General features: G+C 43.0%; 1 protein-coding gene and 1 non-coding gene across 3 annotated transcripts in view; both read left to right on the top strand.

The window, feature by feature from the left end:
* The window catches only part of GPD1L (glycerol-3-phosphate dehydrogenase 1 like), a 62,336-nt gene extending 50,164 nt beyond the window's left edge, over window positions 1-12,172 (top strand). For both annotated transcript variants that reach the window (XM_031009540.3, XM_055383350.2), the window contains 3 exons: window positions 2,575-2,808; window positions 3,260-3,366; window positions 9,280-12,172. In XM_031009540.3, coding sequence (XP_030865400.1) covers window positions 2,575-2,808; window positions 3,260-3,366; window positions 9,280-9,376 — 438 coding nt within the window. In that variant the 3' untranslated portion in view covers window positions 9,377-12,172. The remainder of the gene's footprint in view (window positions 1-2,574; window positions 2,809-3,259; window positions 3,367-9,279) is intronic.
* Window positions 12,173-14,511: 2,339 nt separating this feature from the next.
* Window positions 14,512-14,611, top strand: LOC115934233 (small nucleolar RNA U13). The gene has a single exon (XR_004070053.1). It is a non-coding gene; the product is annotated as a small nucleolar RNA U13 (small nucleolar RNA).
* Window positions 14,612-15,923: the final 1,312 nt, after the last annotated feature.

Raw genomic sequence — 15,923 nt, forward strand, 5'->3', positions numbered from 1 at the left:
GTATGAAGACATATGAACTTGGTCAGGCTGTCAGTTCCAAGGACCAATTCCTCATCAGCTCTGCCTGCATCATTTTTAGAGAATTTTTCTACTTTTTCCTTTCTATGTTGACTGCAATGAGAGGCATAAGCGGCAACCGCAGTAAGCTCTCACATTATTGCTCAGGAAGAGAAGACACTAGGGGGGCTTTCCTATCCCCATCCTTTATTCTCTAGCCCTCTTCATTCCACATCACCCCGTGGGAGAGGAAAAGAGAGGGCTCTGTTCTGTGGGTCTGTGGGGAGCAGATGGAAACTTCAGGAGGCCCAATTGGATGTTTTTTTCATGTGAAGTATCTTTGCGCCTCAGTCTTCTGGTGAGCAATAGCTGTATCTAAATGACCAAGTCTGTTTGTCATGGTGAGCTCGGCCACATCAATGCTATGTTTGATGTGTTTTATCAAAAACTGCCTGTGTACTAGAGAAGACATTTTTATTCCCCAGCTCATTCTGTTTTTCGTCTCATCCCTCACATTTTATAGGCCTGATGTTTTAAGAAAAGTTATTCTTTCACTATAAAACTTGGTTTTATTAAAATACACTTATTTTAACTCATTTCCCAAACTAAGTTCATGTTTTAAAATCTCCCACGGCTCTCTGTATAGTCACCAGGTATTACTGGAATTGCTAGTGTGGTTAGACAGTTGGATATTTGCTTTTTGGGGGGCATTGAGTGTTCTTGGTGAAGGAGGTGGAAAAGTGGAAGGGGCCAGGAACCCAGGGGCTCAACTGAAGTTCCAACTGAGTTGCCACCTGTGCAACTGTGCAGGTGTTACTTGTCATAGGTGGTAATTTGACTTTTACTTATTATTTGGGCCCAGCTCAGATGCCACCTCCTCCATGTGGCCTTCCCTGCTGTGAACGGAAGCTTGTGGCTCCTGCCGCTTGTCAGCACACTCTCTCCCCTCTGCCTTTTTTTTTTTTGAGACCGAGTCTCGCTCTTGCCCAGGCTGGATTGCAGTGGTGTGATCTCGGCTTACTGCAAGCTCCACCTCCCGGGTTCACTCTATCCCCTCTGCCTTTTGATGTGCTTTGTTGTGTCTCTTTTCTCAGCCAGATTGTCAGCTCCTTGAGGACAAGCTCTATGTCTTAACTCTCATCTTTGCAGCTCTCCCCTGGGGGCATCTTCAGCCCCTGCATTCCCCCTGCCACCTGCTAGCCCCTGCAATCACTGTGTCCCTCCAGGGCTGAGTGGGGTGCTCCCCACACAGTACATGCTCAGTGCATACCTGTTGAAACGGAATTTCAGATTCTCAGTACCTTTTATGGAATATCACTTTCTGCTGAGCATTAACAGTTATTTGTACACGTTTTATTTTTCCTGTAAGGTCAGGGCTGGTAAACGTTTTCCATCAGGGCCAGACAGAAGAGGCCTTGTGGACCATACGGTCTCTGTTGCAAATACTCAAATCTGCAACCATAGACGATGTGTAAACGAATGGGTATGGCTGGGTTCCCATAAAACATTATTTACAAAACAGGCAGTTGGCCTAGATTGCCAGCCCCCTTAGCAGATTTTCAGCTTCTGAAAAGGCAGGCTCTGTGTCTCATTTGCCTTGTGTCTAGCAGAGGCCATGCAAAGAGTGAGTGCTCCGTAAATACTCATCTGGGGATTATTAAATGAAGCAAAAGGCTGGAATTTGAGCTGCACACATACAGGCCTCATGACCCAGTGTTTCAGTTCCTAGGTCATACCCAACAGGATTGCCTGCACGTAGTCACCGGAGGGCATGTGCCAGGGTGTCCATGGCAGCACTGTTTGTCATGGCCCCAAACTGGAATCTACCCCAGTGCCAGTTGACAGGAGATAATTAAATAAATTGCAGCATATTCACAAAATGGAGTACTATGCAGCAATTAAAATAAATGTGCCCTATGTAAAAATATGGATGAGTCTCACAAACACGATGTTGAATTAAGACGAAGCTACACATAAAATATTACATATTGTATGACTCCATTCACAAAAAGTTGAAAGGCAGGTAAAACACATCTATGCTATGAGAAGTGAGGAGAGTGGTTACCTTTGGTGGTGGAGGTGGGCTGGAAGGGGTTCTCGGGAGCTTCCTGAAGCACTGGCTGTGCTTTTCTCCTTGATCAGTGTGCTGGCTATGGGGGTGTGCTCAGTTTGTGAAAATTCTTCAATCTGTGCACTTAGGATTTGTGTACTTTTCTGTATGAATGTTATGGTTGCATAAAGCATTCCATTTAAAACAAAACAAAAAGTAAAGTAGTTTGTCCAAACATTATTTAACCAAAGACTACTATCAGCCGTTCTGATTTTCTGTCCAATGCTCTTCAACTGCTGACCCCAAATATAGGCTCTTTGTCCTAGAAAGGGGAATATGGAAGCCCTGTCTCTCCTTTCGTCATCTCTTTCACCCAGGTGTACAAGAGCAGAACCCGGCATTGAGTATTTTGAAGATGGAGCCAATGTCCCTGGTCTGCCCCTGCCTCCGCATCCCCCACCACCTCTGACATCCATACCCACGGTGGGTGCTGTAACGGCATCTGGGCTTTGTCATCTCCTTTGCAGAACATCGTAGCTGTGGGAGCTGGGTTCTGCGACGGCCTCCACTGTGGAGACAACACCAAAGCGGCCGTCATCCGCCTGGGACTCATGGAAATGATTGCTTTTGCCAGGATCTTCTGCAAAGGCCAAGTGTCTACAGCCACCTTCCTAGAGAGCTGCGGGGTGGCCGACCTGATCACCACCTGTTACGGAGGGCGGAACCGCAGGGTGGCCGAGGCCTTCGCCAGAACTGGGAAGGTAGCCCCTCACCTGCTCTCCCGCACCCCCTCCTTCCTCACTTGAGACTCCTGGCTTGGGGTGAGCTGCAGCCCAGTGGAGATTTCATGCCAGCATCTATTTTCTGGGATTGTTCTGTTTGCCTGGCTGCTTTTTCACTTGACTCTTCTGTTCTTTATCTTTGTGTCTTTATCTTTCCTTGGCTTCCAGCAGGGGATTGAAGCTCTTCTCTCACTCTGCTCTTGAAATAATTGATGCTAGGCTGGGCGTGGTGGCTCATGCCTGTAATCCCACCACTTTGGGAGGCCAAGGTGGGAGGATTGCTTTAGGCCGCAAGTTCGAGGCCAGCCTGCACATTCTCTAAAAAAAAAAAAAAAAAAGAAAAAGAAAAAAAACACTTAAAAATTAAACAAATAAATGATTCTTTAGTCTTTACCATAGTTTTTTAAATATATAATCCTTTGTTTTTAAGACAATTGAAGAGTTGGAGAAGGAGATGCTGAATGGGCAAAAGCTCCAAGGACCACAGACTTCTGCTGAAGTGTACCGCATCCTCAAACAGAAGGGACTACTGGACAAGTAAGTCTCTCAGTCGCCCATGAGACCAGATAAATGTCCATCATTCCTATTCTCAGGACTTCCAGCCCTGCAGAGATGAGCTAGACTATTTGACAAGTGCCCTTAGAACTTATCTGGATTAGTTCAGTCCTTTGTGTGATGTGAACGTCTGTGATGAGAAGCATCTACCTACTCCCAAAACATGTGTTTACACAAAACCAGGCTCAACTTCAATGAAAGGAGCTCAATTCTATAAGTCATGTTATAAAATACAAAATTTAAGATTCTAGTTTGTCTCGCAGGGTGTTTGGTAAAAGCTACATATCATACGTTTTAAAATTTGTAAAAATTACTTTTTTGTTTTTATAAAAAAGTATGGTTATGTTATTAAAATGTCAAGTCAGAAAAGAAGGAAGGATGAGTTAGCCCAACATTATACCATTAGAAGGTAGCTCTGTTAAGGTTTGGTGCACAGCCTTCCAGTCTCTTCATCGGGTGGGTAGATGGGGCTTAGGATGGGATGGGATGGGATGGAATGGGATGAAGGGATGGATGATGGGTGGGTGGGTTGGCAGGTGGGAGGGGATGGGATGAGATAGATGGATGGATGGATGATGGATGGGTGCATGGGTAGATGGGTGAGTGGATGGGTGGGATGGGTGAATGGATGGATGATGGGTGGGTGGGATGGGATGGGATGAGATAGATGGATGGATGGGTGAATGGATGGATGATGGGTGGGTGGGATGGGATGGGATGAGATAGATGGATGGATGGATGGATGGATTATGGATGGGTGCATGGGTAGATGGGTGAGTGGATGGGTGGGATGGGTGAATGGATGGATGATGGGTGGGTGGGTGGGATGGGATGAGATAGATGGAGGGATGGATGATGGATGGGCGCATGGGTAGATGGGTGAGTGGATGGGTGGGATGGGTGAATGGATGGATGGTGGGTGGGTGGGATGGGATGAGATAGATGGAGGGATGGATGATGGATGGGTGCATGGATAGATGGGTGAGTGGATGGGTGGGATGGGTGAATGGATGGATAGATGGGTGGGTGCATCCATCCTCCATTGCTCTTCCAGGCCAGTTGTGTGTTAAAGGTGGGCTTAAGTCAGTTTATTTGCCACCTGATTGAGAGAATGAGCCCTGTAGCACCAGAAAAGCTTCCCAGCCTCTCCTGAGGCCACTCCCCAGCCCTACCTGCTCCACAGCACTTTCTCTTGCCGATTTACTGAGCATGGTTGTGGGGGACCATAATCATGATGCCAACTACACCACCGCATAAATGCTTATGCAGCATATTGCATGTATCCTTAACTCTCCCGTAATACTCTCTGGGGGAGGGGAAGTCTTGTTGCCTAGGACTGGATGGAGCTGGGCAGCTGGAATGACATGCTGATTGTGGCTAATTCAGAGCATGAGCTTCTCTCCAAGCTGGGAGGAGGGTCGTGGATGTTGTTGCTATTATCTGTGGTTGCAGCTCCTTTATCCTGGTTCTGTCAGTTTAGGTGTCTGCTGGTCCCAGTCATGCATCTTTACCTCCCCCTGCACCCAGCACTCCTCCTCCTTTTACCCAGAACAAATTAATCAGCCATGGAGTTCCATACTGAAAGTTAAAAATGAGGGTGGATGGAGCATTTGTCTTACCTCTTTAATTTGCACTTTATTTTTCTGAAATGGCTTTTAAAACCAGCCATGCAGAGATGGAAGTTCACAAACAGGCTGCCAAAGGAGGAGAACTACCTTTAAATTGTGACTAAAAGGAAAATGCCTCTGACATGCATGGTTTTCCTTACCTACTTAGCAGCAGACAGTGATATGTTTGTGTGCGGTTGGACTACTTTAATGACCACTGAGCATTTATCAAGAAATTTTTTTAAGTCTCAAAAAAAAATAATACTTGGCTGTTTAGTGAGACTCTCCCAACCAGAATTTTCAAGTGGCATCTGGAAACACACCCCAAGTGTGCTACCATGGGGTGCCTTGATAGGATTCTCTGGATGGACAGGTTGGCTGGGCATTAGCCTGTTAGCTCCAGGGGGACATGGACTAGAATTGCGATTCTGGGGCCAGTAGCTGCCTGTTTTCAAAAGCAGGTGTAATCAAGCAGGTAAATCTCTGCTCTGAGCAGACATCTCTCCTTGGTCATGTCCCATTTTATTTCTTCTGATTAGAGATTGAACAGGCTGCACCCGTGCTTAATGACATCGCTGCTGGATTGGACGTGGCAGTACCCTTCTCCTGGGCTGGAGTGTAGAATCCCCTGGGACTCCTCCCCATTCTTTGTACCACCTGCCTCCCAAAGGCAGAGGCCTGTTGTGCTCCCTTTGCACTACCTCTTACTTTGATTCCTTTTTTCTTTTTCATTCTGACCACCGGTCTTCCTCTGTTTCCTTCTCCCCTCCCTTCTGTTCTCCATTGCTATAGAAAAAATAGCAGGAGGGCAGCATTCAAGGCTGCCCTGTGGCTTATTAGCCATGTGGCCTTGGGCAAGTCATGTATTTAGCTGTTCTGTGCCCCAGTGTTCTTATCCACAAAATTAAGATGGAAGACCAGATGATCACCATGGTCCCTACCAGCTTGAGCATTCACATTCAGAGGCCTCCTGCTCTTATACAGTGAAGCACATGGTCCTTAGGCAGAGGTGGCCCCCCTCAATCTAGCACCAATGTAACTTCCTGCAGTGCATCCTCTTACTCCCTATGGTACCGCCTTTTCTTGAATGGAACTTTTCTTTGCCTCTCATTTTACTTAATTACCTTTTCAAAGGCCGGGTCACATTCTGAGATACTAGGGGTTAGGACCTAAGCATATTAATTGGGAGGAGGGCACAATTCAGCCCGTACACAACATGTTCTCTGAGGTGCATGTTGCAAGCTCCTGGGTCTCACTCTGTCACCCAGGCTGGAGTGCAATGGTGCAATCTCAGCACTGCAATCTCCGCCTCCCATGTTTAAGTGATTCTCTTGCCTCAGCCTCTCCAGTAGCTGGGATTACAGGCGCGTGCCCCCATACCCAGCTAATTTTTGCATTTTTAGTAGAGACTGGTTTTTACCATGTTGCCCAGGCTGGTCTCGAACTCCTGGCCTCAAGCAATCTGCCCATCTTGGCTTCCCAAAGTGCTGGGATTACAGGCATGAGCCACCACGCCTGGCCTGGCTTTATTTATAATACTGCACATCCCTGCACTTAGTCTGAAGTCTGAAACATCTTAAGCCCTCAGTATTGATTAGTGGGATAGCTGACTGACTGGTTTGTCCTTTTTTTTTTTTTGAGACAGAGTCTTGCTCTGTCGCCCAGGCTGGAGTGCAGTGGCACGATCTTGGCTCACTGCAACCTCCGCCTCCCAGGTTCACACCATTCTTCTGCCTCAGCCTCCTGAGTAGCTGGGACTACAGGCGCCCGACACCACGCCCAGCTAAGTTTTTGTATTTTTAGTAGAGATGGGGTTTCACTGTGTTAGCCAAGATGGTCTCGATCTCCTGACCTCGTGATCCGCCCGCCTCGACCTCCCAAAGTGCTGAGATTACAGGCTTGAGCCAGCACACCCAGGCCTCTGGTTTGTCAATTTTTTAAATGAAATGTTGTCTTTTTCTTCCTTTCACCTCTAACTTTATTTAGAGAGTCTTCCAAACTGATCTAATTGTCCTTTTAGCATTTTATGTAATAGAAAATAATATTTAGATGGGCAGTGTAGCCTAATGGTTGATCATTGGCTTCAGAGTCCAAAACTGTGGTTCAATTTACTCATACATAGAATGGGGACAATATTTTCTACCTCATGGGGTGATTGTAAGGATTAAACAAGTTACTTGTCTGTAGAAATTTCTCTTCCACACACTTCATATCTCTTGTTAACATCCCTTCCACAGAATGCACTTTGGAAATGATAGTTTTAAAAGTTGGGAGTGCTTTCAGCTGCAAGAGCAACACACAGTTATAACAGGGAATATGGAGGTGAACATTATTAAAGTGTTGGCCCAGTGGCTCTGGCTCTGGATTAGAATCTCAGTGATCCTGTTGGCTTTCCCTTGAACCTCAAGATGGCTGCAGCAGCTCCAGGCATCACATTCACTTTTACACTCAGGAAGGGAACAAGAGTAGTCTGGGATAACAGATTTTTCCTCTAGTGCCTCTCGAGAAATCTTCCTCGAGAAACCTTCAGCAGATATATTATGTCTTGCTGCCTAGGACTGTGTTACTTGACCAATTCTAGGTGAAAGGCTAGGAAGGTGAGTAGTCTCTTCCAACCTTGGGGAAAGGGAGAAGCAGGTTGGAAATGGCTTTGGATGGCCAGTCATCTGCTACCACACTGCTTTGGGGACATATACATTGTTCTTGTTTTAGGAACAGGGAAACATAGCATGGAAGGACAAAGACAGGGGCTGAAGTTTCTAGGCTTTAAATCCAATCCACAGGAATTTATTCAACGAATTCTCACAGAGCACCTGCCCCTTGCCGTGCATGGTGCCAGGCACTGAGGATACAGTAGTGAAAAAAACAGACCTGGTCCCAGTCCTCAGGGAGCTTTCTCGGTCCAGGACACACTATCCATCTTGTGGCTGCTATTATAAGCTGTTGTTACTGCACATCCACCATTTGCCAAGTGTGTACTGTATGCTTCACACATAAGTCATTTAATACTTGCAGCAAGGCTGTGTATCCAGTCCCATTTTACAGATGGACAAACAGGGTCAGAAGGATTGTGAAACTTGCCCAGAGTTAGTAGGCTGTAGAGTCAGATTTGATTAGGTCTACCTGACTCCAAAAAAATAAAACATTCCACAAAAAAGTAGCAAAACATTCCATACCTTAAAAAAACTACAATGAAGAAACAACCCTACAACGATAGACTCTCATAAAGACATGTGATCTATTAGTACTATTTGTTCTTCTTAAAAATTATCATTATAAGATTCTGTCCAGCTAATTTTCAGGATTGCCTTTCAAGACTCTATTGATTCTGCCAGGCTCACTTTGAGCTATGTGTGTGTGTATTTAAAAGCCTGGGCCGGCACGGTGGCTCACGCCTGTAATCCCAGCACTTTGGGAGGCCGAGGTGGGTGGATCATGAGGTCAGGAGTTTGAGACCAGCCTGACCAATATGGTAAAACCCCATCTCTACTAAAAATACAAAAATTAGCCAGGCATGGTGGCACACACCTGTAATCCCAACTACTCTCAGGAGACTGAGGCAGGAGAATCGCTTGAATCCAGGAGGCAGAGGTTGCAGTGAGACAAGATCATGCCACCGCACTCCAGCCTGGGCAATAGAGTGAGACTTTGTCGCAAAAGAAAAGAAAAAAGAAAAAAAGCCTGATGAAATTATTTCTTTAGTGATTTTTCACTTATATCTGTATTCACATCTTGGAAGAAAAGGTAAGATAAATCAAGCTTCTGACATAAGATGAGTGCTTTGCTAATCGTGCGTCCTCACTCGGATTCTTGTGGGAGCATTCCAGCCTACATTATTTGTGGTGATGTGTAGACTGCCTCATTGTTATCTTGGGATGATTCTTTTTGGAGAAGGGAGAGCAATGCCTCCTTGCAATTTAAAAATTTATTTTTACAACTTTTAAAATAATGACAGAGTATAGACTACTCCAAGATTTGACCAAGAGTTGGAGCCACAACTCCTATGTAAATGACAACAGTTTGCCCTGGTAGGATCACCGTGTGACTTGGTTGTGGACAGTGTGCTCCAAGCTTAATTAGGCAGAGGATGGTCTAGGTTGCCCCAGGATCTGACAGCCACATTCCAGAGGCTCTCTGCAGACCAAATAATAAAGGAATGTAGAAAGTGCTCACTGTGTTTTCCATATTCACATACTAACCTGCAATCTGTTAGGACAGAAAACCTAACTTATTCTCTGAGGTAAATCCAGTGGCCTAACTTTGTCTTTTCACATTTCCTCCCAACTAGGTTTCCGTTGTTTACTGCAGTGTATCAGATCTGCTATGAAAGCAGACCAGTTCAAGAGATGTTGTCTTGTCTTCAAAGCCATCCAGAGCATACATAAAGTGAATCATGCAACGTGTTGGGGGAAGTTCTGCCTTTCTGATCAATCTTTTGGGTTCACGTGCAAACCAGGACTTGGCAACATGATGTTTGACTGTAATCTCATCACGGATATGTATGAATTTTTACAGGTTCGTTTTTGAATTGTGAGAGGCAGTTCATTAGCAAAGATATACTGGGCAGTAACTAAATACACATGCAAACGTGTGAATGGTGGTTTATTCCTCATTCTGTGGATGTTTCTATGAGCCAAAATTTAATGTCTTTTTTTCAAAATTGCTTATGAAATTTCCACACAATCGTAGCTTATAAGATTGGAATGATCTCAGCTAAATTTTTTAGGTGTAAGTCATATGTATTTGAGTGGAGGATTTTTTTTCTCATTTTTCTGGTGTTAAATTTTAACCAGCATTAACATGGTAGAGTGGAGGAGTGAGTGTGTTCAAAGATCAACATATTTAACTTTTAAACACTATCTCAAAGCCAGCATAATTAACTACTTTGATTGTGGGCTGACCTTTGTTTTTTTAACAATCAGGCATTTTTAATTAGATAATCCACTCATGTATCTCCCCCTCACTGCAGTTGTCTGCATTTTTAGCCTCTTTTCTCTTCGTTAGTTGTCAGAATATGCCTTCGTCAAGGCTCAAAGGTAACAAGACAGAAAATTCATCTGGGATTTTCCTGCTGTGGCTGGCACATTCTTCTGATTAACAGACACTTGTATGATGCTTTAGGCTAGTTAGTGCATTTTTTAGCAAACATTTATCTTAAACATCACAGATCCACTGGGGGGTGCAGGGGGCTACTGTTAGTCCTCTTGTTAGATGCAGTCACTCCTCCTGGTCACCTAGTGAGCAGGGACAGAGCCAGGAGTCAAGTGCAGTGCCAAGGTGCATGACCCTCTGAGAAGTCACTGGGCTGATTTGACCTCTGACTAATTGGTTGTGCAAATGCCATGTGCAGCCTTTCCTGAGGCCATAGGAGGGCTTCCTGCAGCTGAGATCTATGCAGGCCATCCTCTCAACAGGTGCCACTCCAAGGGCGGTCCTCGGTGCAGCAGCATCAGCTTCACTTGGGAGGGGTGGGGGAAGGGGCGGTCTCAGAAATGCAGGTTCCCAGGTCCCACCCTGGACTTCTGAAGGGGTGTGGCATCTGTGTTTCTGATGCTTACTACAATATGTGAACCACTACTTTAGAAAATCTGCTTTAACTTGGCATTCCTCTAATTGTGTTCCCTAGGAAATGACTGTCCCAAGATCCAGTGATTATTCCAGGTGTTCCCTGGAAAGGTCAAGTGACTCTGGGAAACACTACGTCTGTACACCTCTTGAAGGTGTCGAATGTATGTTTATACATCAGTGGAACCCATTTTTCTAGCCTAGCAAGTCCCAAACACATTACACTGAAGAGATTTTGGTGAGGAAACTTGCTGGGGTTTTCAGGGAACACTGTTCTAGGCTTAGGTGACCTTAGGATCACTCAAGTAGACCCTTCACTCCCTGCGAGAAATTAGGATGAATAACTACCTGTGGTATTGTTGGTTCTGAACTTTTGCAGTTCAGGCCTGCTGTGAATCTTTGATGAAGCTTTAAGGTGACACTGTTGTACAAGATGTCAGCTTTGCTGAAACGCACATTACCTGGAATAAGTGCTTTAATTGTAGAATTAGAATGGGATTTACTGTACTGTTTTAAATGAGATTGGCTTCAGAATCCATTACAGTTACCTTACATAGCACTTGATATGTGTTAAAGGAACATATGAATGTAATTTATATATTCCTGGAATTTAAGTTACTTTGTGAGATTTGTGCCTGTCCCTCAACGCCAGTTTAGGATTTCTTTTTTTCTATACCTTGAAATGATTATAAAATAGATTTTCATGGGAATTTTAAAAACTCTATCCAAAACATTTTTGGAGCATTTTAAAGCCCCATACACAGAAGTATACGAAAGCACACAAAACACTCCAAGTTTCAGCAGTTTTAGCGCCACCATTAACCCACTTTGCTTGTCTCATGAAAAATCTTTGTTAAAGTTTGTACACAGGTAACAAAAAGTTACTTTAAAAGATATATAAAGGGCTGTAAGCTAATTGTGGTGTCTAGTAAGTAGCATAATGAGATGTGAGGAGTTGGAACTTTGCGTGTTTTGCGTATTTTCATCTGCATTCAGCTTCTTACTCTGGGTTTGTACTCGAGTGTTATTTCTTTACAAATGCCCTTGTAATTACCACTCTGAAGTCTGCTGACTGTGTCTCTTGAACATACTTAGGATATTCTGCACATTATGGAAAAAGGTAAATTTTAGAAGTTTCTGCTCTACTAACTGTAGTTATTTATGACTCTGCGAGTTATCTATTTTTATAACCACCTGTGGTCCATTTCATTTTAATTCATATTTCTTATGAAGTATGGTAACAGGGAGGGAGACACCTAGATTAGCAGCTCAATTTGTACTACTTCAGCCAATCTGTGAATGTAAAAACTACACTGTTGCCTTGCTAGGATCCACCCTCCTATAATATGGAACAAATATCTGAATGAAATCCACCCTAGGAGACGGAGTCAAACTAAACTTGTGGTTTTTCATTTAACTTTTGACTACAGCATGGCCCCATGGCATCCACACCAAGAGGGTGTTGTGATGAGGTGCCAGTGTGCAAAGGGAACTTTAGTTTTTCCACTGGTTCTTATCTGCTAGCCTTTTACATACATGTGTACTATATTTGTTTATAGACTGTAGGTGGATATATAATTTAAAAGCTTGATTTAATAAACATTTAACCCCCTAAACTTGCACCGTGGATCCTGTTTTCCTTTTTATCAGCTTAGGTAATCATTTTATTTGTCGACTTTTTCTTTTTTCCTGAACTGTGTTTCATTACCAATATCAAAAACAGTTTTCAACAGAAGGGCTTCATCTCTAATCCCAGGCCTTAAATGCATCTGTTTTTATTGTTTACTGATATTTTTATACAATTGCAGTTTAGGATGGAGACTTTCTAGTGAATTTGAAATCCCCTTCTCCCCACTCCATGTATACCTTTAGAAGCTGGGAAAATATAACCAGTGCTGATCTCGTAAAAATGTAAGGGAAATTCCTAGAATCCTGAAACAAATAGGAGACTGATTGCCAGAGTCGAAAGGATTGAGTTGTGAAGCTTGTGCTACGTGAGAGCCCACCAAAGGCTATGTTGTCAGTGAAAAAAATGAAATAAGAAAACCCAGGTAGAGGTACAAACAAGGAAGCTGGGCTCCATGTGAGAAAAATGTTTTGTTTTGTTTGCTACAGAGTCTTGCTCTGTCACCCAGTGGTGGCACACACCTGTGGTCCCAGCTACTCAGGGCTGAGGTGGGAGGATCACCTGAGCCCAGGACGGTCGAGGTTGCAGTGAGCAGAGATCATGCCACTGCACTCCAGCCTGGGAGATAGAGTAGTGAGACACTGTCTTGAAAAGATAAATAAAATAATTGAAAAATAATTCATTATGAGTGAAAACCAACAGATTTTTAAAAACAGAGTTAGAACCTTAGGATTTCAGATAATTTGAGTAATACAATAGGTGCTTTTTTAAAATCATTTGAAATCCTTTATAGAGATGGGGGTCTTACTATGTTGCCCAGGCTCGACTGCAGTGGTGTGATCATAGCTTACTGCAGCCTCCAACTCCTGGGCCCAAGCAGTCCTCCTGCCTCAGCCTCCAAGTAGCTAAGACTCCAGGGGCATGGTACCACACCCAGCTTTTTTTTTAAAGTAAAGATAGGGTCTTGCTATGTTGCCCAGTCTGGTCTCAAACTCCTGGCCTCAAGCAATCCTCCTGTCTCGGCCTCCCAAAGCCCTGGTACTACAAGCATGAGCCTGGCCAGATGCTTTGAAAGATATTTTTAAAAATAAAGGCATAAAAGAAGGATTAAAAAATAATTTGTATTGGAGGAAAAAAAAAGAACCCAGCCAGGCAGATTTGAAAAGGAACCTATTCAAACATTTAGGAATGAATATAATCATTTGAAGTTTAAAAATAGACAGATGGAAAGATTAAAGACTAGATTTGACAGAGCTGCAGATGGAATTGGCAAACTGGAAAATAGATCTGAGGATATTAAAGTAGCAAAGAAAATATTTGAGAATTTAAAGGTTAAGTGGAAGATAGAATAGGACTTGAACATACATCTGATAGGAGTTACAGAAGAGAGAAAAAGGAGGCAATTTTTGAAGAAAAGGCTGAAATTTGTCCCGATTTAATTATGTGCATTCGATTTTATGTTATTCTCCATAATGTATTTCCATTAAAATTTAATCACATGGTCTTTATAACTTTTTATGACTGCATATAAACTAAGTTGATGGTGAACGTTTTTGAGGAAATACGCTTTATGAAGAATCTGTGTGGATAATCTAATTTACTGAAGCTGTGATTGATTCAAGTTACTGAAGCAAGTGATGTTACCTTTGGTAGGATGGGAGACAGCAGGCCTGGTACTGTGGGAAGACTTGTTCTCTAGCTCCTGCTTAACATTTAATATCCATGTTGTTTAGCCAAGTCAGCTAACTTCTCTTTGAGGTTCATTTTTCTCGTTGGTAAGTGGGAATAATATCTGTGCAGCCTACCTCATAGGATTGCTGTTAAGGTCCGTAAAGAGCAGGAAATCAACATATTAAAGGAGAAAAATTAAATGATCATGGCGATATCTGATTGTGGCAGAAACAATGCCATGTGTTCACTAAATTATTTTTTCTTTTCTTTTTTTTTTTTTTGTAGATACACAGTTAAATTACATTTCCCAACCTCCCCAGCAGTTAGGTGGCATCACATGATTGAGTTCTAGTCAATGACATAGGGAGAGAAAAGTGCCACTTTCATGTGTTCTGTCTGATTCTTTATTATTTCTTCTGTGCGTGCTGGTTGTATATCAATTTCCAGTATGTTCTGGAAGCCATACATTGAAGATGATGGACCCGCTTTTCAGCCAGGATTCTACAAGACAATATGGAGAAAGTACCCCCCAATCACGTTGGTCTGTGATCGATAGGTACAAAAATTATTGTATTATGCCACTGAGACATAGGAGTTACTTGTTATAGCAGCTAGCATAACTTCACTTCATACATTGCTAAAAAGATGTTTGAGGAGATCCTTTTGTGGTTGATAAGTGTGATGATTGAGTTTTCATGCTCATGTATGAGATGTGCCCCCACTCAAACTTGTCACAACATCTGCTTATTTTCAGACATGAAAAAAATTAGATGTTTCAGGAATTTAAAAATTGAACTTGCAGAAACATCAAGAGATGAGGGAAATTTTAATCCCTTGGTCACTACAGCATCACAGTATCTGTCTTGCCATCACTTTTTTGGACACAGGAGGCTATATATGAGTGTGGGCATGCCTACGGGTATGTCTGTCTAACTCTTCCCTACCCAGGATAACTCTGGCTAAATCCAAATTTGTATATCCAATAGTCCTTCTTTCTCTCGCTCTCTTTTTTTTTTTTTTTTTGAGACGGAGTCTTACTCTGTCACCCAGGCTGGAGTGCAATGGCATAGTCTAGGCTCACTGCAACCTCCTCCTCCCAGGTTCAAGTGATTCTCCTGCCTCAGCCTCCAGAGTAGCTGGGATTACAGGTGCGTGCCACCACACCCGGCTAATTTTTGTATTTTTAGTAGAGACGGGGTTTCACCGTGTTGGCCAGGCTGGTCTCAAACCCCTGATCTCGTGATCCATCCGCCTCGGCCTCCCAAAGTGCTGGGATTATAGGCGTGAGCCACCATGCTCAGCCTTATCCTTCTTTGTCTAGGACTAATACCAGCAAGTTCCAGGACTTATAACATGTGCTTAACATCAGAGAAGTCTTCACCAGATTGTGATGTCCTTAAGATGTCTTCCTCATTTCAAAAGCTTTAAGTTAGAAATGTCACTAGATCTTAGATAAGGCCATATGCTACTTGTAACCTCCTAAAACCTGTCTGTCTGAAACCCGAAGGAGTGGTTCTTCAGCTCCCCCTCAAAGACTTAGGAATTAAACTTGTCTGAATTGTACACATTGTGAGTGAAATAGTGCCACTGGAAAGTACTTTACCGTTGAACTCAATGCACCCTGTTATTTGTCAAATTGGTGTTATTTGACTCGTTACAAATGGAAATGCTTTTATGCTATGATGGAAGTGTTACTTGCATTTTTGTTACTAGTCTTATTTTTAAATAATTTTTCAATAGGTAACACAGTCATTTGTTTCAAAAATAAAGCCTGCTTCCCAAGTAGTTATTAGTTTTTAACAATCTCTTCTAGAATTTCATTTCACACACATAAGCAAAATATATGTATTCTCATTCCCTTCCCCATTTCTCTACACAAAATTGAGCTTACTTGATGCATTGTTCCACATCTTGCTTTTTTTACTTAACATGACATCTTGACAATCTTTTATATCAGTTATTTTTAATAACTGCATGTTTAACTTTTTACTTTGAAATAATTACGGATTCATAGTAAATTGCAAAGGTACCCTTCACCCAATTTTCTCTAATATATCAACACCTAGTTT

This window comes from Gorilla gorilla, chromosome 2, assembly GCF_029281585.2.
Source record: "Gorilla gorilla gorilla isolate KB3781 chromosome 2, NHGRI_mGorGor1-v2.1_pri, whole genome shotgun sequence".
NCBI lineage: Eukaryota > Metazoa > Chordata > Mammalia > Primates > Hominidae > Gorilla > Gorilla gorilla.